The 22,965-nt window shown below is 62.3% G+C and overlaps 1 protein-coding gene across 2 annotated transcripts; it reads right to left on the minus strand.

Moving 5' to 3' along the window:
* Nucleotides 1-5,647: 5,647 nt before the first annotated feature.
* GPR20 (G protein-coupled receptor 20) lies at nt 5,648-21,011 on the minus strand. 2 transcript variants are annotated; one of them, XM_073794855.1, is made up of 2 exons: nt 20,924-21,011; nt 5,648-9,693 (listed from the first exon to the last, which is right to left on the minus strand). In XM_073794855.1, the coding sequence occupies exon 2, from the start codon at nt 9,665-9,667 to the stop codon at nt 8,585-8,587; it is 1,083 nt and encodes a 360-aa protein (XP_073650956.1). In that variant the 5' UTR covers nt 9,668-9,693; nt 20,924-21,011; the 3' UTR covers nt 5,648-8,584. The 2 variants fall into 2 exon arrangements, with proteins under 2 accessions (XP_073650956.1, XP_073650957.1); XM_073794856.1 differs by having other exon boundaries at nt 20,929-21,003.
* Nucleotides 21,012-22,965: the final 1,954 nt, after the last annotated feature.

Genomic DNA, 22,965 nt, shown 5'->3' on the forward strand with positions numbered 1-22,965 from the left:
CAGCACCCCCTCTGTGGGGTCTGGCTTGTCTCTCGAGGGCCCCTCCCAGGCGTGGGGGGGCATGTTGCTCCAAGAGCATTTCAGGGACCCTGTGAGGTGCCGCCTGCAGCCGCCGGGGGGACCAGGAAAGGTGGATTATCACAGGAAGACAAGTGCCCGGTGCACCGACCAGACGTCCACGTTTCAGGGGCCTCCGGGAACACCCGCGAACCACAAACCTCCCTCTCTCAGCTCCCTCAGCCTGGCCCCCCATTTCTTGTCTCCTTGGCAAGCACCGAGGCCTGAGGCTCCCCCTGTGAGAGGCTGGGGTGGGCAGAGGCCACAGGCAGGGGACACGGGAGCAGCCGGAAGGTTCTAGAGCCATCTCAGTGAAGGAAGATGGATGCAGGGAGGATGTCAAGGCCCTGGTGTACAGAATTAGGGTTCAGGGTCCTAGGGTTGTGTCCATCTCTCCAGCCCAGCAAACACCTGATGTTTGGGGGAGTGCAAGGGGCTCTGGGAAGGGGACACAGGCTGAGGGGGTGGGTAGATGGGAGGATGGGAGGGAATATCTGGAAAGGGAAGCACGTCTGAGGGAGGGGTGGTCGGCCCTTGTTCCAGGAGGCCCGCCGGGGGTCTTGGGCCCCAGGACCCTCGACTTGAGCTTCCTGGGGCTCCCGGTGGGGCTCCTCGGGAGAAGCCGGTCCCACTTGACGTCTCCAGGAATCCAGGCCCTGCGCCAGCCCCGGGACCAGACTGCCCTCCTCAGTGAGCCGGGCTGGGGGCTGCAGCCCGCCCCGACGGGCACCGCTGCGTGGAAGTTTGGTGGGCAGGTGAGGCATGGGCGGCTCCACACCTCAGCTGTCAGGCCAGTGCCTACTGGTCACTCCCCTCTGTGTCCAGTACAGGACCTGTCCCTTCTGCCTAAGCAGAGGGTCCAGGGACCACCAAGCGACTCATGCCCAGGGCAGTCTCTCCCTGGCTTCCACCTGTCCATCTGTCTGTCTCCTGCCTCCTTCCACAGCCTGGAGCTGGTGCCAGTGCTGCGGTTGGAAACGCAGAGCACCACTTGTCCGGACATCCCAGCCCTTGGGCGCGTTTCTCTCTCCTGCCACACAGCAGTCTCAGCTGCCAGGCTGTGTAACTCAGGGCAGCTGTCCGACCCTCTCTGGGCTCATGAGATGGTGAAATGAGGTTCTTCACCTGGGGCCCCAGTATGGCCTTGGGGGGCTCTCAGCTCCCCCTAGATCACGCGCCAGAAGAGGAGGCACATCTCAGGGGAGCCCCCGCTGCCCACAGAGCCCACCGTCCCCGCGTGTCATGGAGTCAGTCGTCGGCCTCACTCCACAGCCCACAGGGAGGGGCTGGCTCCTCCTCCTCTGCGATCACCTCGCCTAGCCGCCCCTCTGGCGGGTGGGGAGACAGACCTGACGTGGTGAGGGGCTGCCTGGAAGGTGGCCGAGTTGAAGGGGTCAGGGGCTTCCTGACTCAGTGTCACTCTTCTCTCCGGGAGGGGAAGGAAGCTGCAGCTCCTCTGAGCAGCCTTCCAGGATTGCCAGCTCTGGGGCCACCCCCCGAGGGTCAGGTGGCAGAGGTGATCAGGAGGGTCCCTGCCCTCCTTGGTCCTGGCTGGCGGCAGACACCTCGGGCGCCTGTCCTGGGCCAGCAGCGCCACCTGGTGGCCGCAGGCCCCCCGGACGCCTCCATCCAGCCGGTGGTGCCAGGGGATCAGCCGGGGGGGCTGGGCCAGCCGGGGAGGCGCGGGCCCAAGATCACTGGCAGCTCCGAGAGAGAACGCAGGCATCCTGCCCGCCTGAGACCAGAATGTGCCCCCCCACACACCATGGGTGCAGGCATCAGGGGGAAGCTCAAAGACAGGGCTTCACCCAGAGGGATGAGTGAGGATGGAGGCGTCTCAGTCACTGTGACCAGTGTGTGCGTGTGCGCCCAGGAGGGGAGGGCAGGCGTCCTGTTGGGAGGGAGACCCTCAGGTCATACCTGGCACAGGAAGGTAAAGGACGCTGTTGAAGGAATGAAGGAAAATGAATGAACGTGCTGGGACCTTCCTTGGGGAAGCCCTATTGCCCTCATTAGCTCACTTTAATCATTACTTATTGACAGCTGAGCACCGTGGGAAGACACACACACACACACACACACACACACACACACACACACACGTATTACATACATGCACACACATACACAAAACGTATGCACACACAACACACGTGTACACAAATACATACACACAGAACACAATGCACATACAAATGTACACACAACACATGCATACACACATGTGCACAACACAACAAACGCATATACAACATACATGTACACACACGCACACAACACGCGCACACATACAACACACACAACTATGCACATGTGTATGTGCATGTGCCTGCATACACACACGTGCACTCACACACGCGATGCATGCATGTATAATATACGCATGTGCACACACATTCAAACATATGCATACACTTCAATACACAACCACATACATGCATGCACACAACAAATACACACACGTCCCAGTACATGCACACATAACATGCACACACACGCACACACACAACTGTTTACTCCTCACGATCGCACCTGAAGGCAGAGGGTGTAATTATCCTCCACGACACAGAGGAAGGAAACGGAGTCTCGGGGACAGCGTGTGAGTTGCTCAAGGCTGGAGAAGCTGGTGTGGCCAAGGGGCCTGGCATGGGCCAGACGCCCTGTTACCCTGCCCTGGGCTGGACTGCGGCACCCACTCCACGAGCCTCTGGCAGTTGGGGTCCCAGGAGCTGCCTCCCGTGGCTTTGCTCTGGAGAGGAAGGGTGGAGTAGAGTTCAGCGTCCTGGATGTCACCCCTGTGGAGTAGAACTTGACCTTCAGTCCCCGGCAGGACACTCGGAGGGGTACCCATGGGGGTGGGTGGGGCAAGAAGACCCTCAGAGGTCCCAGGACTCCTTCATGAAGCGGTTCCCCAGGCCACTGGTACAGCCTGGACCCCTGGGGTACACAACTCATCCCTACTTCCATCTGAGACCCCCGTCAAGAGCCCCCACTCTGCCGGGGTGCCCCGGGAAGGCCTCCCTGTGGTGTGACTGGGGACCCCACGCCTTGTGAGGACACCTCCCTGCCCAGAACTGGGGCCCAAGAAGCCGAGGGGCTGCAGGGTAGGGGGAACAGAGCCCCAGGTTGGTTCATAACCACACACAGAGCGTCCCACATTTCAGTCGTTGCTGACCTGGGTACTGAGGGTCTAACACCGCAGGGAGCCATTCTGAGCTCCGGATTACGGATGAGGAAACTGGAGCCCAGAGAGGGGCAGGGGTGTGGCGGGGGTCTCATGGGGATTTGGAGGGACTCCTAGGCTGCGCCTCTAGCTGGATGGGTGCTGTCTCAGTTTGGGGGGCACCTGCGGTCTGGGCAGCAGACTCCTACTTACAGGTGGCAGAGCCAATGCTCGGAAGGGTCCCAGAGTCAGCAGATCAGCAGATGAGCTGGTGTGGGACCGGTGTGCATGGTCCCAGTGCGTGGGCTTGTGTCCACGCACCCACTGGACCTCAGTTTCTTCATCTGTAAAATGGGGGTGAAACACCCTGGCCCTGCCATCCCGTCGGGCACTGGATGCTTGAAAAGCTCCCAGCACCACAGCCTCAGGAGAGGCCCAGCCCGAGGGGTCTGGAACCCAGGTGGATAAGGTGAGGACCAGGAGGGAAGAGCCGTGAATGTCTCCTCCTCCGGGAAGTCCTCCTGGATGCCCCTACGTGGCTGGTCCCACATGGTGTGGTGTGGGGCTCTGATCTCCCACCTGCCCAGCTGTGCCCCCAGGCTGCAGACTCCCCAGGGCCTGCAGAGAAGATGCTTCAGTGCAAAGCACAGAGCGTCAACATCATCTGAAGAACCAGGACGATGGGGGTGGGTAGGTGGGTGGGTGGGGAGTCCCTGAGGGATCAGCGAGGGGCCAAGGGCACCGGTGGGGCAGGCATCCAGTCCGGAGGGCACAGCTGAGCCATGTGGTCTGTCCTGCAGTTGGGTAGGTGCTGGCCCCGGGACAGCTGGGCAGAGAGGGAGGGACCCGCAAGGAGGACAGTCAGGGCTGGTCCTGGGCAGACTGGCCGGGCAGTGGACCTGCTGAGACCAAGACACAGAAGAGAACAGGACACCCCCGGTGCGGTTGTCGGGAAGCTCTGTGCCTTCCTCCCGCCAGTGGAGGCTGGGGAGGCCCCGAGGGGCAGGTGGTCAAGTGCAAACGGCGGGGCTAGGGTGGTGGGTAAGCCAGGGAGACAGCAGGGGCCCAGGCCCGGTAGCAGGGGAAGGCGGGCGCCATTTCCCCAGTCCCCCCACCGTGCCCCCTTCCTGCACCTGGGGGCGCCCTTCTGTTTGCTGACACTCAGCTGACTGGTCCCTGACCTCCCTGGCCCACAGCTGTCCTGGCTGCTGTCCAGGGGTCAGGGGTTGGGGGTGGCCTTGGCCCTGGGGTCAGGCAGGTCCGGGTGGGACATTCCAGCTCCGTTTTTAAGGTGGCATGGGGTAGCCTTGGATTGGTCCCATTGCATCGCTCAGCCTCAGTTTTCTCCTCTGTGAATTGGGAACAGAGACCCCTCGGGCATGGGGTCGGCCCCAGTGTGTGGGAGGATGCGAGGGGTGACTGGTCCCATGGGGGTCTTCACCTCATTCAAGGGTCCCCCTCACACCTGCCTCCTGAGCTCCCCTGTCCGGGGCTAGGGGAGGGCTGCATCCGGGGGTGGGGGCACTGAGAGCCTCCCGAGGGGCTGAAGAATGGGAGGCGGTGAGGGCAGAGGGAGGAGTGTGAAGAGGCAGGGGGTGAGCAAAAGTGTGGGGTGTAAACCAGGACGTGAGGGTGGGACAGCCATCTCACAGGGCCGCCACCTCTGCTCAGGCATCAGAGGCCTCCAGGAAGCCGGGGCGGGCGCCCAGGGACATTTCCTGCTATTAATGGAGCTTAATCTAAACAGGCCCTAATATTTACCTCTAGGCGCCTCCGGCCTCTGAGGGTGCCGTACAGCGAGAGTGACGAGCCCCACCCGGGCAATGCCCTTCTTACCCCGTGCTTCCCGGGCCGTGTGTGAGGCAGGAACTGGGGGCCTGGGGGCTCAGGTTTGAGGCCCCTGCCGGATGCCCAGAGCCTGTTTCCCTGTCTGGGCAATGGGGTGACAGCCCAGGCTTACGGGGAAGTTCAGAAGGTGGACAGCTCAACAGCTCTTGCCTGTAGCGGAGCCGTAGCCCCTCCCTCCGGATCATACCTGTGGGTGATCTGACTGGATGCTGCGGGCAGGCTGGCTGCCCTGCCCACGTCTATGTTCTCTCCCTGGGCAGGCGGAGTTGGGACCAGGCTGGGGCGACGACCCGTCACTCTGCCGGTCTGTGCCCCTAACCAGCTACTGTGCCCACCCACGGCCCACACCTTACCACCTGCATCCCCTCCAACCCTCGCCCTTCAGAAGCCCCTGTGCCTGCCCCCAGCAGTGATGGCAAAACCATGACCCCACCACCACAGACTTTCCCGTGGAGCCCACTGTCCCCAACCACAGGATAGTGAGCGAAGTTGGGTGGACGAGGGGGCCCCCCCCTGGCTCAGTGCCCCACGGCGACCCCTGCCCGCCAGCCAGGGCGCTGAGTCAAGGGCACGAAGGGAATAAACAGTTTTAATTCAGGACGAGGATTCCTCGTTAAGGAGAATGTTTACATCAGATATAAATACACAAGCCACCTCACGTCACTTGGGCTTTTCAAAAATCTGGGAAGGGAGGCCATGTGGAGGGGACTGCAGAAACTTCGCACTCTGGCCCCTGTGGGAAAAAGGACTGTCCCAGTCTGGCCTCTGGAGGCTCCTGGGCCTGTGTCCCCATGGAGGGAGTGGGGAGGAGCCAGCCGTCAGGAGGAGGAAGCAAGTGCCTGAGGAAGTTGTGGGGTCACGTGCGGTGAATCTCTTGCCCTCAGCCCCCTGTCCACCGGCTGCCAGGCTACAGAGAGGAGGGAGAGGAGTAGAGAGTGGGGAAAACTGAGGCCCACTTAGCGAGGGCTCTGCAAGGGGGCCATCAGACAGCTCTGGGGGGTGATGGAAGGCTCCCTTGGGCCCTGGCACCCTTTATCCCCACGGCTCTTCCAGTCCCTGAGGAACCCAGGCTGGATGGTGGGATTTCACATGTGGGATGAGGGGAGGGGGCTTGGCCACCCTGGATCTGGATCCCAGTTCTGCGCTGGGCTCTTACTTCCATGAATGGTGGGGACTAACGAGACACTGGGTGTGAAGCAGGGCCAGACAGACCTGGGACCCAGCAGGCGCCCAGTCAGTGTGTGCCGAGACCCACGCTGGCCCACCTACCTGAGACCGGCCTCCTCCTTGAGGAAGGGATTGTTTCAGAAGCATTGCAACCCCTCCACCCCCAAGCACAGCCGTCAGCTCAAGTCAGCCACTCACTCTTTAGTATAAATTAGAGTGAGAACCTGGGATAGAATCAGGGCTGCTGGCCCTGGAGGAAAGCCCACAGGTGGTGCTGGGCTGGGACAAACACCTCACACTAACTTTCCCTCCTCTGCTGTGTGACGGCCCAGGTGCCGGCTTGCAGGCCGGGGAGAGACAAAGCTCTGTCAGAGCCTCCCCGCCTGAAAACCCACCATAAGTGCCACTCCCTGGGGTCAGCATCGCTGTCACCGTGGGCTTCTTGGCACAGACAACCCACTCCCGCACCCTCCTTTCCCGAGAGCCAGGCCCCTCCTCTGTTCCATGGAGCTCTGGGCCCCTCTCTGAGCTGGGAGGTGGGGGGAGGCTGCATACTGTGCCCGGCACCCAGTCAAGGCCAAGGATGGTGGTCCTGATGCTGACAACCACGCCCCTTGCTTCTTGAGCACCGGGCCCAGGAGGCAACCCTGGGTCCAGCTCCCCCACCACTTCACTGAGCAGGGCTTGGACTCCCCCGGGCTCCAGCATCTCCCACCTTGGCCACCCCACAAGGTCCTAGGGCCAAAGGAGCCACCCCCACTGGGCTCCAGCAGACAGTACTGGTCTTGCAGTACCTGGGTACTCTATGACCCTGGCAAGCTCCTTTCCCTCTTTGAGCCTCAGTTTCCTCGTCTGTAATATGGGGATATAAATGGCCTTTCTGCCTCCCATCCAGGCCTTGCACTAGGGCCCTGAACTCGGGGCCAGGATACTCTGCCTGGAGCCGCCGAGCATGTAGGACTATTATTTTCTTTGGCTGTACCGTGTGGCATGTGGGATCTTAGTTTCCTGACCAGGGATCGAGCTTATGTCCCCTGCGGAGTCTTAACCACTGGACCACCAGGGAAGTCCCATGTAGGACACTTCTTTGCAGACAAAGGGCAAACATGGGGCCCAGATTCCATCTCACCAGTTTCAGTGGTGGTGGCCACGTGAGAGGGTGGAGCCTGGTGGCTAGAGGTGCCTGGGACGCCCAGAGCTCCTCTCTCACAACAGGCGCCCTCCCCCCATACAGCAGTCTAGAGAGGGCTCATGGGAGCTTGAACATTCGACTAGAAGGCATGCAGAGGCTATCCTGGAGTCCAGCTCAGAGGAGGCAACCAGAGGCCCAAGCCAGAGAAATGATCCCTCCCCAGGAAAGGCAGGGAAGCATGATGAGCCAGGTGAGAGGGAGAATGAAGGGTTCTGAGTGTGGGGAGACGGTGGCCTTAGGCCAGCAGGCCTGGGTTCCAGTCTCTGTGTCTTTGCCCTTGGTCTCTCATCCATAGGATGGGCTGTGAGCCTACTGCCTTCCTGGGCCAGCGGGCAGGGTCCTCCAAGATGGTTCCTATAGTGGAGGGCTTTGGGAAGATTTGAGTGGTCTCCATGGGGCAGGCAAGGGGATGTTGGAGGAGGTGGGGCTGAGCTGTGATTGGCCATCTCCCACTCATGGCACCTGTATGTGCCACTCAGCCTCCCCCTCATGGCTGGTGGGTGGAAAACAGTCTCCCCTTTGTAGGGTAGTGTCTGGTTTGAGTGTCAGCCCAGGTAGCACAGTACTCACAGCAAAGCACCCCACGGTGTCAGGCTGTCTTCCTGTGTGATTTATGGATGCCTCAAATGGAGGCCCTGCAGACGTGAACCCTTCACGTCCGCTCACATAACATTTGTGTCCTCTAACACTTCCTTTCTGTTCCTGTTCTTCTCTCTTTGTGGGGGAGGGAGAAAAAGGGGGAGGGGTGGGGAGGGAACCCCTTCAGGTTATCTTTTTAACCCTCTTTGAAATTCCCAGTATCTAAAACATCTTTGTCCATGTTTCTCAGGGACCCCTTCTAGAGGTTGAATGGTCCAAGTGAGAAGCAGCTCCTGGCTACCCCTCTGAGTTTTCAATGGACACAATATTTACCTTAGGGATGGCAAATTATCAGCATTCAGATCACCACATCCTATCTAGAGCCCATGGTAGACATTGCTAATCAATCACAGCACAGTGGCCTTAGACACTTCCTCCACGCAGTGCACTGGGCAGCCATCACCAATTGATCAGGCGAACCCAATTTGCCATCCGAGTAGAGCAGATATCTGTGCTGTCCCCGACCTGGCGTGTCCAGTCCAGCCCTGACCTTTGGCCCCCTTGCAAAGTCCTACCAACTAAGCCTCAGGCCCGTTAGCCAGGGCCTGCGTGAGGGCTCGAGGTCTGGCGCCGAGGATGTGACGGTGAGCCGAGTTCTTGGAGCTCTTGCGCGTGCTGACCACGTTGCAGCCGTTGGGCTCGCACCCTGCTCCATGCTGGTGGAAGAGGCCACGGACGGTGGTCTGGAAGCTGCTGGTGACGAAGCAGTAGACGATGGGGTCCATGCAGCTGTTGAGGCTGCTGAGGGTCACTGCCACATGATAGACCACGAGGCTGGTGTGGTGCGGCACGTCGGGCCACAGCGCCACAGCCACCTGGCGGGCATGGAAGGGCGTGAAGCAGACGAGGAAGATGATGAGCACGGTGAGCAGCAGCTGCATGGCCCGCATGCGGCGCTGGCGGCCCTGGCGCAGCAGGCCCGGCCGTGACAGCGCACACATGATGCGGCCGGTGAATATGCTAATGACCAGCAGTGGCAGCAGGAACTCCAGGACGGTCAGTGCAAAGACGCGGCAGCAGGGCCCGCCGGTGGCCGTCACGCCCAGCACGGACAGGGTCACGGCGCCGGCGGCCAGCCACACGAAGGCGCACACGGCTCTGGCGCAGGCAGGCTGGCGCCAGCGGCGGCCACCATCGGGCTGCACGATGGCCAGGTAGCGGTCCACGCAGATGCAGGTGAGGAAGAGGATGGAGCAGTGCATGTTGAGGAAGTAGCCAAAGACGTGCGGGAGGGCGCAGCGCAGGCAGCCGCGGGTGCCGTAGAAGACAGCAAAGCGCGTGGGCAGGGACAGGCCCACCAGCAGGTCAGTCACCACCAGGTTGATGGTGTAGATGACCGACGGCGTCCTGGCCTGGGTGCGGCAGCCGAAGACGTACAGCGCCAGCCCGTTGAGCACCAGGCCCACCAGGAAGATGACGCCATGCACGGCCATCAGCGCCAGCCACAGGCCTGGGAAGGCGGCGTGCAGCTCCCCGTCCAGCACAGCAAACAGGTGGAACAGGGGCATCTCCGGCACGCTGACATTGGTCCACGCTGCCGCTGCCGCTGTGGCATTGGGGGCAGCCGCGGCCGAGGGCCCTGCGGAAGACGCGGAGGGCATGACAGCAGCCAGCGCACGCCCGGGGCCTGGAAGGAAGGAGACCGGGTTACCCTGGGGTTATTGGAGCCCTGCCCCGAGGCTGGACCTCACCTGGCTCGTCTGCCCACCCAGCACCCCAACATTCCCACCTTTGTGCCTCTGCCTGGCCTGGCCCTGGCACTTGCCAGCATGCAGCTCCAGCAGAATGCCAGTGCTGTGCACCTGCTGCTTGCTGTAATGGGAGGCGAAAAGCCTCGCAAGACTGTCACCGGGACTGAAAGATGACAAAGGTGACTGGTGTGGCACAGGTAAGATGACGGGCCAAGTGTGTGGTGTTTGAGCCTGGGCTCCAATTCCAGTTGCTTCCTCGCTCGCTGTGCAACCTCAGGCAAGTCGCTTAACCTCTCTGTGCCTCACGTCCTAATCTAGATCATTGGGACTACAGAGCTGCTGGGAGGATTAACTGAGCACAGCAGTGCTCAGCGCACCATTAGCTGGTGCCAAATACACCACGGTTCTGCTAGGACAGATCCGTGCCCTCGGTCACCCCAGCCCACAGCTCCCGCACCCATGCGACACAGACCCTGTCCTCCAGGCCACCCACCTGTTCTCACCTCCTGCAAGGCTGGCACCAGGTCAATGCCCTGGGTGAAGGTCCTCATAAGGGAGGCTGGGATTGGGGAGCTGGGAGCCAGCTGGGAGCCAGCCCCCTGGCCACCCCAGTTTCTCCCCGGCCCTGAGAGGTGGCCACCTTTGCTGTCTTGGAGGCCCACGTGGGGTGGCTCACTGGGGCTCGAGCCTGGAGCCAGGTCCCAGCAGCGGCAGCACAGCAGATGTGAGTTAAATAAACACTGTGCTCCCTGCCTGGTCCAGGCCTGGTGGCCCAGACACTGCGGTGGGGGCAGGCTGGGGTGGGGCCGCCCACCCTGTTTCTGTTCCTGCTGAGCTGTTTAACTTGCTGAGGCTTATCCCTTTGTTTATAAACGAAGGGTTAACAGGCTCCCATCCCCGCCCTGGGCCAGGCTGATCCTCCAAATAAGGACATTTCTGTCTTTTTCAGGAGAAAGGAGAAGGCTTTGGGGAGAAGCAGGGAGGAGGTGAGGGCACATGGGACACCCCAGGCATAGTGTGCCCTCCCCCACCCGCGAGGGGAGGGAAGACCCCTCCCCCTTCCTGGCGACCAAGGGAAGTGAGGCGTCTGCTGTGAAGGGCCTCACGCTGCCCACTCCCCCGGACGGCTACTGCACATCCTCGAGCAACAGGCTCCTTCTGGCAGTTTCCACCCAGCGGAAGTCGTGCCCGCTGGGGGACTGGGGACCGAATGCCAGCCTGGAAGGGGTGGGCACAGCAGGGGACCTCTTGCTAGCTGAGGCTCAGGTCCCAACCTGGCCGGGGGGGGAGCCCCTGGCAGGGCAGGCAGCCGCCCCCATCCTCCAGCTCAGAGAGGGCGGCATCGGCTGAGCCTCTGTCTCCGGGACGCCGGCCCTGAGCGTCTGCTAACTCTCAAGGCTGCCAGGAGGAGTCGGATGCTGCCCAAGACTGTGTCCGGCCCCTCTGGCCACCTCCAGCGCAAGTGGGCCCGGGCCTCAGCTCACGGGGTCCTCTGGGAGGGCTGTCCTCTGCCCAGTGTCCCCAGCCCCTAACACACAGGGTCTTTGGATGTGTTTGTCCAACGGCAGCTCAGGGAGACAGTGTGCGAGAGTGATGTCCGGGGTGGGGAGAGACCTGTGGGCGTGAGGGCCTGGGGAGCAGCGAGGGGAGGTGATGAGGCTAGGCTGTGGGGCTGGCATCTTGGTGCCTCAGGGCTGTGGGCTTCGTCCTCGGGCAGCGTGGACCCCTGCAGTCCCCCAGGAAGGAGAGGGATGCCTCCCAACACGTCCCTGCTCTACTGTGGAAAACACGACGCCTCGGCAAACCCCCAGGAGGAAGGGCCCGGGAGACAGGAGCTGGCCCCAGACACACGCAAACAGGGTTTCGAATTTCCTTTCGCGCGCCTTTTGGTTTTCCAATGTGTCTGCATGAGGCCTGCATCCATGTGACAGTCAGAGACAAATAATAAACACCACAGAAGGTTTCCTCTGGCATTGAGTCCCATCCCAGGGACAGCCTCACACGCTGGCCAGCACCTCGCTGAAGGGGCCGGCGGTGTGGGCCAGGGCTGCACGCCTGGAGCTCCAGAGCAGGGGTAAGCGCGGGACACCCCAGAGGCCGGGCAGGTGAGGACGGAGGACGTCAGCCAAGCGCACCATGATTCTCAGCTCCGAGAGTCTGAGCCTGATCTGGTCCCCGCCCTGGGCGCCGCCGCTCACACACTGAGGTCAGTCCCGGAACACGACGAACCTTGGCATCTGTCACGCCGGCCGAGCTCAGATCGCGGCCACAGCCCGGGCCCTGCCATCCCCCCGCTTTCTACACCACCATCTCTTCCCCTTTGCTCTCTGCTGAGTCTGGCTGTCTCTGTCTGTATGATAAGACCCCCGCCACCCCACCCTGCTTACACCGGCCCCAGCACACCCCTCACCTCTCACGGTGATAACACACTGACCTGATTAGTCACTGGCCGCTCTCTGGGGGCATCTACTCACGATCCCTTTTGTTTCGCAAGATGAGGAGCTCAAACCGTGAGACCCTGGGCCCTGTGGAGGTGGGCTTGCTGATGGCCTCGGGGATCCACAGTCCAGGGCGCTCGGCTCTCTGGGGCCGGGGAGGCACCGGGCTGGGAGTGTCTGGGCTGAGCTGCCTCCACCCCACATGGCCTCAGGGCAGACACTCCTTCACTGGGCCTCGGTTTCCCCCGTGGTCTCCACCGCCTCAGCTCTTGGTCCTCCTTGAGGCTCCACGGGATGGACCGCTCCACCCCCTGAATCTGCTTTGGTCAAGCGCGAGGGCTGCCGCGGGCCCCCCCGAGCCCTGAGCAGAGCGCCCCCCTTCCATGCTCTCAGCACTAGCCCTGCCCTCCGTGGTCCCGCCGGTCCTCCGGTCTGGGGCTGACTCGCCCTCGCGTCCACCATGTCCGCTTCTCCCTCTGTCCACACCCAGGACCCCATACCCCCATCTGCCAGCCCGGGCTGGGCCTGTCCACACTCCCGTGGGAAGATGGGGCTCAGTGTGGTGTGGGATGTCACAGCTGGTGATGGCTGGGGGTGGTGGGCATTGCGGGGAGCACTTGACCAGTAAGAGTAACCAGTGGAGGTGCGCGCTGGGGGCTGGCCCCCGCTCATGAGGGGTCACCCCGGGTGTTGACTAACCTCTCTGAGCCTCAGCCTCCCTGCCCACAAAGTGACGTAACAACAGCACCTTCCTTCTGCAGTTTCTGAGCGGGTTCATGGCATCGGTTCCCTTGCAGATCCAGGCACTGGTGATGGTAACTCCTTACCCACCTGGCTCCTGGCCTCCTCCACTCACTCAGAGGAAACTGAGGCTCTGGAAGGGACAGGCCAGGGCTCGAACCTGGGTCTGCCTAGTGCAAGCCCACAGCTGGGTCCTTGGGCCTGAGGGAGGGCGGGCACCCAGGCAACGGTCCCCTCCTCTAGCAGGTGCACGGTGGGCACCCACTCCCCACCTGCCTTCCACCCTGCTCCACTCTAAATGTAGCCTGGAATGAGGGGAAAGGAGAGAAGCCTCTGCTCTTCTGTGGGGATAGCCTGACGCTGGCCCTCACACCCGGGCTGAGTGGGGAGGCACAGACCTGGCCCTTGGATGGGCCCCAGGTGGTGAGTAAGCAGAAGCGTCCCAGACACCTGGGCTCGGGCCCAGCCCTGCCACTCCCTCGACCCTGGACCTCGGCCAGTCAGGGAGCCTTCTTCTCCTCATCTGCTAAATGGGGTCACTAGTGCTTTCCACAGCCTGAGGAAGCCAGTCTGAGGGTGGCGGCATGGCCCTGTCCCCGCCCCGCTCCTGGCAGGTGCCCTAGTCCTGGCTGAGGTGCAGCGAAGCCTGCAGCTGGGGTCAGCTGGCTGGATCCCAGTGGGCAGGGGCCACGTCCTCATAGTGCCTAGCACCGTGCCGGGCTCAAGGTCTGGAAACTGCCTCAGGGCAACTGACCCAGGCTGGGAGCCTTCACACATCTACCGGCCACTACCCTGGCCTGCTCCGCCCACCCATGCTCAGGCCCTTCCCTGGGCAGAGCGGAGGGCACGCGGACCTGCTCTCCGGGGGCTCAGGGTCAGAGGAAGAGACGCACAGTGGGTTGGGGGGACTGGAGCACAGCCACTAAGAGTCTCGACTCTGGCCTGGACGCCCCACCCAAAGCCTGGCTCCATCTCAGAACCGGCTTGTGACCTTAAAGTCTCTGAGCCTCAGTCTCCTCATCTGTAAAGTGGGCAGAATTGGATCCATCTCTGAGGCTGTACCGACACATTGTCAACACGTGGCCCTGGAAGGGTCCTGAGAGGATTTCAGCTGGTGAGGGGATGGGAGATGGGCCGAGTATAAACAAAGGTGAGGGTTAGGGAAGGGAGGTGCCCTGTGGAGAACGGCAGCAGGAGGACGGCAGGGCGGGCAGGCAGGCCTTGCAGAGTGGACGCTGCACAGCCCCAGGCCCCAAGGGCGAGTGCTGGTCCTGGGTGGACTGAACAGCTGGAGTGCAGCTGTGCGGGTGGGGCCCAGGGCTTCAGGTCCCTGGGGGCCTCCCTCCTCCTGCACCTCTCTTCCTTCCTTTTTCCCCTCCCGCCCATCTCAGAGGAAACTAGGGTCTTGGGAGGAAGGGTCAGGAATTCCTCCACTGCCCAGGCTGCCCAGGTCTCAGTCTCCCCATCTACGCAATGGGCAGGTGGCTCTGAGGGTACTTCCAGCTCGGAAGCACTTCAAGGCTTGAACATGTCTGCACCTTTGGGAACGTCTTGGCTGCAAGACTGCTCTGGAAGGCTCTTTCAGGGAGCAGGGCAGAGGGATGGTCGTGGAATCCCGGCGGCTTGGGGACTGGGGCGAGATGTGGGCCCAGTGCTTCCCAGGTTAGGAGGAGCCCTTGGGACCCGTGGGCAGGAAGTCTCAGCCTCCCTCCGCCATGTGTGGGATTAAGTCCTTCAGTGGCTTGGCGCTGCTCAGCTCCTAGCCTCAGACATGGGCTCCTGTAACACGGAACCCCAGGCTACAGTGCTTGGTCACTCATGACCCCAGCCAGTCATGAGGTGGCCTCATGACCCCAGCCCAGCCAGTCACTACCGGCCCTGGGACTTTTGCTGGCAGCTCTCTTCCCTGGGGTTGCCACTCTAGCTGGTTATGAGACTCAAGCTGCTGATGGCCGTATTCCTCTAGAGGAAACCCACCAGGAGGAGAGACTAAGTCCTGACAGGATGGTTCAAGTGCCTGGATCCAGCCCTTCCTGAAGCTGGTCGTCTGGGACTTGGTTATCTCCCTCTTCGGCTTAAGTTACTTTGGAGTTTCTGTCACTTGTGACTAAAATAATTCTGACGATACCCTCTCATTCACCTGTCAGCTTTCTTCAGTTCGGATGCCGCTTCCTTCAGAGAGCCCCCCCGATTGCTTCCGGTAGATCTGCTGCCCCTTCTGGGCCCTCACTGTACCCGAGGCTCTGCCGTTGCCTGGCCACGTGTCCAGTTTCCCCACCAGCCTGTGAATTTTTGGAGGAGTGGCCTGCGCATTCACATTCCGTATATGTCAAGTGGGTGAGTGAATGAATGTGCAAAAGCTCAGCTTGTGGGGCATCCCCGGCGGCACAGCGGTTAAGAATCCGCCTGCCAATGCAGGGGACACGGGTTCGAGCCCTGGCCTGGGAAGATCCCACATGCCGTGGAGCAAATAAACCCGTGCGCCACAACCACTGAGCCTGCGAGCCACAAATACTGAGCCCACGTGCCACAACTACTGAAGCCCGTGTGCCTAGAGCCCATGCTCCACAACAAGAGAAGCCACCCCAGTGGGAAGCCTGTGCACTGCAACGAAGAGTAGCCTCCGCTCGCCACAACTAGAGAAAGCCCGTGCACAGCAACAAAGACCCAACACAGCGAAAAAAAAAAAAGCTCAGCTTGCACTCCTCCGAGGACGGGGAACTCACTACCTACCAGGTTAGCCCACTGTAATGCAAAACTCTCTGAAAATAAGAAAGGTCTTTCTATATTGTAGCATAAATTAACTTTCTCTGACCCAAGCCTACAGCCCCTGGCCTCCCTAGAAATACGTCTGCTTTCTCTGCCCCCTACCCATGGGGCCCTGGCGAGAGACATCTGGATTCCTCCTATCATCGTGGAGGGGGCACAATCCATGTTTTATCAACGAGGATGCAGGATGCAGAGACAGGGAGCTTCAGCAACTAGCCTGGGGTCCCCCAACTGGGCCCTGGGGCTTCTGGCCATAGGTAACCTTGTGGGCCTCCCTCCCATTGCCCCACCTGACCTTGGAGTGAGGGTTCTGACCCTGCAGGGGTTCTCGCTGAGCCTCAGTCTCCACTTGTGTGGAGTGGGGCTGGCACAGCTGTATTATACTGCTCCTCCGGGATGCTGCGGGCCTCAGCTGATTCAGAGCACCTGGTGCAGGTGTGGAGCGGTGCCGGAGAGTGCGGTGGGAGTGCACTGCTGCCACCTGGTGCCTGGTAAGGGGGGCACGTCTCCCCTTGCCCCCCAGATCTGCAGACCTGGAGCTCCAAGACCCTCTAGGGGAGGCATATGGGGGGTGAAGGATGTCTTCCCCCCCCAATATGCTCTCCTCACAGGCATCTGGTCACAACCAGGCTTCGGAGCTGGGATTGCTGGGCAGGGGTCCTCCCCGGGAAAAGCCTCAGGTTCTGAGCAAGGCTAGGGGAGCCCCCTCCCCAGTCTCCTCGCGCCTCAACTGAATGACAACGCCCCAGGCACCCTCCAACCTCCGTGCCTTTGCCCAAGCTGCTTCTCGTCCCGCACTGCAGTATTCCTGCCCGCTTTCAGGGCTTCCTCTTGACCTCAGCTCCTCAGGAAGCCTTGTCTTTCCACCATGGCTGGCCCAGTACCTCTCCCGGATGCTCCTGCCCCAGCACCGGCCAGCCCAGCACTGTCCCACGGTGCCTCCCCGTTGGACCGTGAGCACCTCGGGGTGGGCCTGGCGGCTTCGGGGCTGGGGCAGTACTCCTGTCTGCTCCTCCAGCACACCCAGAACAGCCGGGCGCAGAGCAGCACCCATCTTTCTCTTTGGCTGAGTGAACCGCTGAGCGAGCCCGGCAGGGCCTGCAGGGCGAGGCCCGTTTCTCACCCAGGCATCCGGTGCCCTCCCCGCCTGGCCCAGCCCCTCTACAGCCCACCCAGTGTCCCAGGGCCCCCGCCCTCGGCTCCACCCTCACTACCCACCGGTCTTTCCAGCTGAGCAGGTTTAACACCTCCTCCAGGAAACCCACCCGGTCACCCTGACCATCGTCGGGGGTCCCTCGGTCCCCATTGTCCTCCCCCTCCCCCTCCCCTTGGTGCTCAGCAGAGGTGTTTGGTTCAAGTCTCAGAGCCTCAGTTCCTTCACCTGTGATGCTGCGATTTCTATTTGTTGAATGGACAAGTGAGCAAACCAACAAGTGAAATCGGCAGGACAGTTGGGGGTATTGGGTGTCCAAACGGCCGCAGGTGCCCCCCCAAAGAAGGTGTATAATGACAACAGCAGCAGTGCTAGAGACCCCTGTTTTCCCACCTGAACGGAGGCCTGCCTGGGCCCGCCTGCCCATTTTGGGGAGAGGCCCGGGTCACACCGGGTGCTCAGTGCAGGACTTCTCAGAGCCTTTGTGAAGCTCTCAAACCCGGGGAATGAGCATCTTTCCCCAAGTCACTTGACCCTGTCCCCTCCTGGGCTCCCTCTCCATCCAGCCTGAGGGCCGCACCAGCTCCCCACTGAACACCGATGGGGGATCATGCCCCGCTGCCTCCACCTACAGCTTTCGGGTCCTTGTGTGCCCAGAGACACAGGCCAAGACCCAGAGGCTCAGGGTGCCAGCACCTGCCCACAGGCTGCGAGGGGGACCCGGGCCACACTGACCTCCCCTCCTCGGCAGGTGGGGGGTGCATCCTGACCTCTCCTTGGCTTCTCTTGAAACCACCTTGCTATCCCTGTGTGTCCTCTGTGTCCGCCCAGCTGCCTAGCAGACCCCAAGCCCGCAGCCTGGCTGCCTCCTGTCCTGCCGTGTACAGGACCGGGGCAGCCAGGGGGCCTGGCCTCAGCCCCGGGCAACAGGTACCTGCCTGGAAGTGTGGCCCGAGATCCCATGTTCTGCTTGCATCGGGAGCCGGGAGGGACAGGCATGGAGGACAGGCCCAGCCTTTTTCCTGACCAAGGTGCCTGGAGCGTCTGCTGTGAACCAGCCGCCATGCCAGACACTCTGCGTCCACACGGCAGTCGTGGGTTTTATAGACAAGGAAGTGGAGGTCCAGAAGGGGGAGTGACAGGCCCTAGGACACACAGCGTGAAATTGACGGAGCCGGGACTCAAACCTAGGTCCACTGGCTCCTGGCCCAGGCAGGGGTGGGACCAGGGAGGGGTGAGCATCTCTGGCCCTGGGGTTTGTGGGCAATCAGATTCTGGGTACACAGCGTACCTGCATGTGCCTGTGCCCCTGTTGGGGTGACCCTCACAGCCTTCCAAGGCCAAAATAGCCATTATCGGGGGACCATCTGCCTGATTATTTTCCTGATTATTCGTGGTTCCATGGCATCTGCTTTAGAACATTGCCTGCTGTTTTTGGCTAGTCTGAGTCTCTGCTTGTTCCATCCAGGGACAGCTGGGCCCTTACTGAGGCCCCCAAGGGGGCCGGTCTGGCCCGTGGTCACCCAGCAGGTCCCAGGTGGCGCCAGCTGGCATCAAGCTCCCCATCCTGGCCAGGGCGCCCTCCCAGCTCAGGGAGAGGGGTCACTCGTGGGTGTGGGTGGAGTGCCGGGGACCTGGGCTCCCCTTCCACTGTCTGAGAGCCCTTGCTGAGATCTGGGCTCTGATGGAAATGCAGGCTCCTCTGGGAGGGGCCGCCTCAGGCGTCGCCGCACCTGGGGGTCCTGCCGGGGGTCAGACAGCCCTCCCTGCCACCCTGGCTCATCCCTCACCTCGTCCTGATGGTTGCAGCTGCTGCAGCACCTGACCGTTTCCCTGACCCAGCCTCCCCAGGGGCACAGGTCATGGATCTGCGGCTGCCCCTGCCAGGTCTCTGCCCGTTCCCTCGGCCCGGCATGTCACTTCTGCCTGCGTCACCTGCTGAAGGCCCCCAGCACCAACAGTGCCCACGCCCACAGTCCTCCCTGGGCGCCTGGACACCCCTCCACTGGGGCAGAGCCCTAATCCCACACTTCATAGCTTGCATCCGAGATGACCCCTCCCAGGGTCTCATGACCCCTCCCAAGATGCCCCACATTGGTGCTGCCTGTGAGGAAACTGAGGTACAGAGAGGTTAAGTGGCCTGTCTGGGGTCACCCAGCTGGGGGCAGAGGAGCTGGGATTTGAACCCTGCTCTGTGGACCCTCCTGCCTGTACCATGCCAGTGAAAGTTTACCATGTCCCACCGTACAGGGGAGGACTCAGAGGTCCAGGGCACGCAGCCCAGTGGCAAGGTCAGAGGAACGATGAGGACCCCATATGCTTTGGCGGCAGCAGACCTGGCCTTGAGGCCGGTGCTGGGGGCACAGAGGGTCTCAGGCAGATCTGGCTCTAGCTTGTGGAGCTCGCAGTCAGGGGCAGGGTGGGGGGAGTGGGCTAGAAAGTGGCTGGGGGGACCACTTTGGCCGCTCAGGAGCAGGAGGGGCCTCAGGAGGACCTGGGGGAACGGTGCTCCAGGCAGTGGGACGAGCACAGCAAGTGCAAAGGTCCTGAGGTGGGAACTGGCTTCTGTGTTCAGAGCACCGTGAGGGGTCTGAGGGGCAGCCTGGGTGTGGTGATAGCCAGCAGGGCAGAGCAGGGTTGGGGTCCACCAGTGCTCTTCAGGCCCGAGGGCTGCCTCCTCTGGGAGGCCCTCCCGGATCACCCAGCTCCCCGCACACCTTCACCTCCACCTGCTTTTTTTGCCTTGCAGCCCTCCCACCACGTGACAGCTTCGTATTTATTTGTTTCTTGTTTTTCCCCTACTGGACTGGCAGTGCCGTGAGGGCCAAGGCCTGGGCTGTGGCTAAATGAACAAATGAATGATTTTGAGAGCCCCCTCTGGCCTCTTCAAGCCTTAGTTTCCTCACCTATAAAGTGGGTGTGCTGAGACCCACCTCATCACATCAGGTTACCGCAGGACAAAAGGAGACCAGCCCGCAGGCTCCCAGGAGGTGCCCAGGAAACGTCCAATCCCCTCCCCCACACGCCAGGGCTGTAGAAGCAGCAGACTTTGCTTTTTCTGAGGCTCAGAGACACGCAGCAACTTGTCCATGGCCACACAGCCATGAGGGGAGGTGGTGCCCTGGTAACCCTCTGGCTGGGAGCGACCATAGGTTGGCAGAAGAATATGGGGGCCACTGGTAGGGCCAGCCGCCTGTCCGAGGGCTGTGAGCTGCTGCCACCATGCCTCCAGTCCCTTCCGTTCCCAGTCCTGCCCCAGGACGCACAGCTGCTCCTCGTCTGCCCTGCCCAGCACCCTGGCCACAGGCCAGTTCCCAACTGGCCGTCCCCCCCTCGGGACCCTGTTCCTGCTGCCTTCTCAGGACCGGCACCACCAGAGAGCCAGGCGGGGGCAGTGCCAGCCGCGAGGTCTACGTAGGGGGCTGGGTGGGCCCTGGGCCTCAGTTTCTCCGACCCTACAAGGGTGGGGAAGGGCCGGGCTGGGGCCTAGGACCTGAGCTGTGGGATGTCAGGAGGCGTGCCCTGGTCGGAGCCTGTCCCCACAAATCCCTCACCCCCTGGCCCTGCCCCAGCCTGGGGGATGGTGGTGGCCAAGGTCCCAGAGCTCAAGTGCCTCTCGGGTACCGCACCCCTTTCCCTGACCTCTGGGGCCGCCCAGACGGGGAAATCGAGGCACCCAGCAGATGACCAGTGCGAGTGCTGAATGAATGAGGGAAGGAAGGGAGTCCAGAGGAGGGGGCTTGGGAGCCCTGCAGCACAGGTGGGGCTGGGCACAGCAGGGATGTCCCCGCGAGCCCTGGGGAGCTCTCCCTCCCCTATCCCTCCCTTGGCCTGGTCAGCTGTAGCTGCCCTCATCCTCGCCCTCAGTTTTCCCATCTGTACAATGGCTCCCTGCAGGGTGGGACCGCAAAGCCACATTTGGGCTCTGAGTTCTCTCCAGCCCGGGTCTTTCTCTGCCCCTGCCCCCTGCCTGCCTGCCTGCCTGCCTGCCCGGGGCGTGAGGACCCCGGCACCCACCATCTCATCTCAGAGAGGGGAGGCCCGGCCGGCCCGAGGGGGACTCACCTCACCTTCGCCCGCGTGGAGAGGAGACGGCCGCGGCTGTGGCTCTGTGGGCCACTTACTGCAGCTTCCCTACGGACCTCGCCTTCCTGGGGGCTGACGTCAGGCCCGCGCTCGGGGCTCCTTTTGGGCAAAGGCAGCGGGGCGGGGGCGGGGTGGGGCGGGGCGGGCGTCTTCCCCGCCCCCGCCGGCCCCCTGAGGAGCGTGGTTCAGGGCCCTGGGGGAGGGAGCCTGGGGCAGCGGAGTCCACAGGCCCGGCCAGGCAGAGGAGGAAACTGAGGCACGGAGGGCAGAGGAGGAAACTGAGGCACGGAGGGCAGAGCCGAAGCTGCACCACCCAGGAAGGGGAAGGGGTACAGCGGCTCCAGCCTGGCTCTCTGTCCCCCACAGTGTCCTCTCTGGGAAGGCTCCCTGGGCCTGGAGAGCTCAGCTGGCACTCACGTGTGCTCTAGGAGCTGGGGACACACGCAGATCGGTTTTCTGCCTGGGAGGGGACAAAGGCATCCCGGGCTGCCTCTGGCCATCCTGGCTGCCCCATGCAGGTCTGGGTTGCCGCGCTGCTCTCCAGTTCCGTTTGCCTGTTCTGGCCCTGGGGTGTCTGTGCCCGTGACCAAGGTCTCGAACGTGTGTTGTCTGGGTCTCTGCGTCCACTCGTGTGTGTCCCTGGGGCAGATGTGGCCTCACAGGGGCACATGCATGCCTGACGCCGTGCACCGGCCTGGCGCCACGTGTGACCCAGCATAACCTCTGTGAGTGCTGGTGGCTCTGTGGGAACACGTAGCGGCTGAGAGGGACATCCCTCCCCAGACAGACACCCTGACCAGGGTGGTGGCTTGTGGCCAGGCTGGGGGGTCAGGGTTTTGGGGTCGAGGTCAGGCAGGGCTCAGGGCCAAGTCTGTGACATGCCGCTTCCTGCGCCTGAGTGCCACCTCTGCTCTCCTGTCTCTGTGCTCCTGCCCACTCATGCGGTTGAACCACCCTAGACCCCCCGACGAAGCACCTACTGGCCTGGGGCTGGGCATTGAGGACACAGGCCAGAGACAGGACCCTGGCCGCCACGCTCTGAGTCTGGTGGGGGACACGGCTTCAGTGCACCAGCGAGAGGGAGCGGGGTGCCGCAGGGCGCTGGCCAGGAGGGCAGCACAGCCGGGCAGAGGCAGGGGTGACAGGAGGTAGGCAGCCTTGGTGGGCTGAGGGAGGGGAGGTCCTCGGGCAGCGGGAACTGCATGCCAGGGTCCCCGTGAGTGGAAGGCAGGAATGAGCAGGGCACTTCCACACGGAGTTATAGCTGCCCCTGTGGGGCCCAGAATGGGACACTTGACCCGAGGGCAGTGGGGAGCCATTGAAGATTCTGGGGGAGGGTGGTCCTTGCAGCAACCTCGTTGCCCCCCTCAACGGGCTCCCTACTAATGCAGGGCTGAGCCCACAGGCTGCCGTTGTCTCCTTAGAACGCTGTCGTATCTGTCCCAGAAGGGGAAACTGAGGCCCAGAGTGGTGCAGGAGCCCCTGGCCCATCCAGGTCCCTGACCCGGGCTGGCACTGGCTTCTGTCTGGCAAGGCAGGGGCAGCCAGGGTCTTGCTGGGGGAGTGTGGATCCAGCGTTGTTTGTGTGCGGGGCAGGGGTAGGGGCAGACTGGAGGCAGCCAAGACGTGGGAGGTGCCGGAGGGCTGAGCCGTCTGAGGGTCAGGTTTTATGAGCTGGAGGCAGCCCGCGGCCGCTGAGTCACTGGCAGGGCCTGCCAGGCCTCGTACTCTCTCTGAGGGCCGCGGGGCTCTGGGCTGGCACAGGAAGGCTGGTTCCCAAAGAAACCTCGGGGAGGTTCTCTGGAACGCAGCAGATGCCGTGTACTGCCAGGGAGCACCTCTCACTCTAGGGCGCTCTTCTCTGTAGGATCGAGGGGGTCTGGGGTGGGTGCCGGAGCCCACAAGGCTCGGGGTGACCAACCCCAACAGCGGCCCTCAGCGGAGACAGGGGCACCGGGACAGTCTCAGCCTTGTCACGTCCACAGGCTGGGTCGGGCCAGGCTGTCTGTGTCTGGGGTCAG

The sequence above is a fragment of the Tursiops truncatus genome, chromosome 17 (genome assembly GCF_011762595.2).
Source record: "Tursiops truncatus isolate mTurTru1 chromosome 17, mTurTru1.mat.Y, whole genome shotgun sequence".
NCBI classification, from domain to species: Eukaryota; Metazoa; Chordata; class Mammalia; order Artiodactyla; family Delphinidae; genus Tursiops; species Tursiops truncatus.

Excerpts from the sequence above, each read along its gene's own strand:
- GPR20 (XM_073794855.1), bottom strand. The coding sequence starts at position 9,667 with ATGCCCTCCGCGTCTTCCGCAGGGCCCTCGGCCGCGGCTGCCCCCAAT.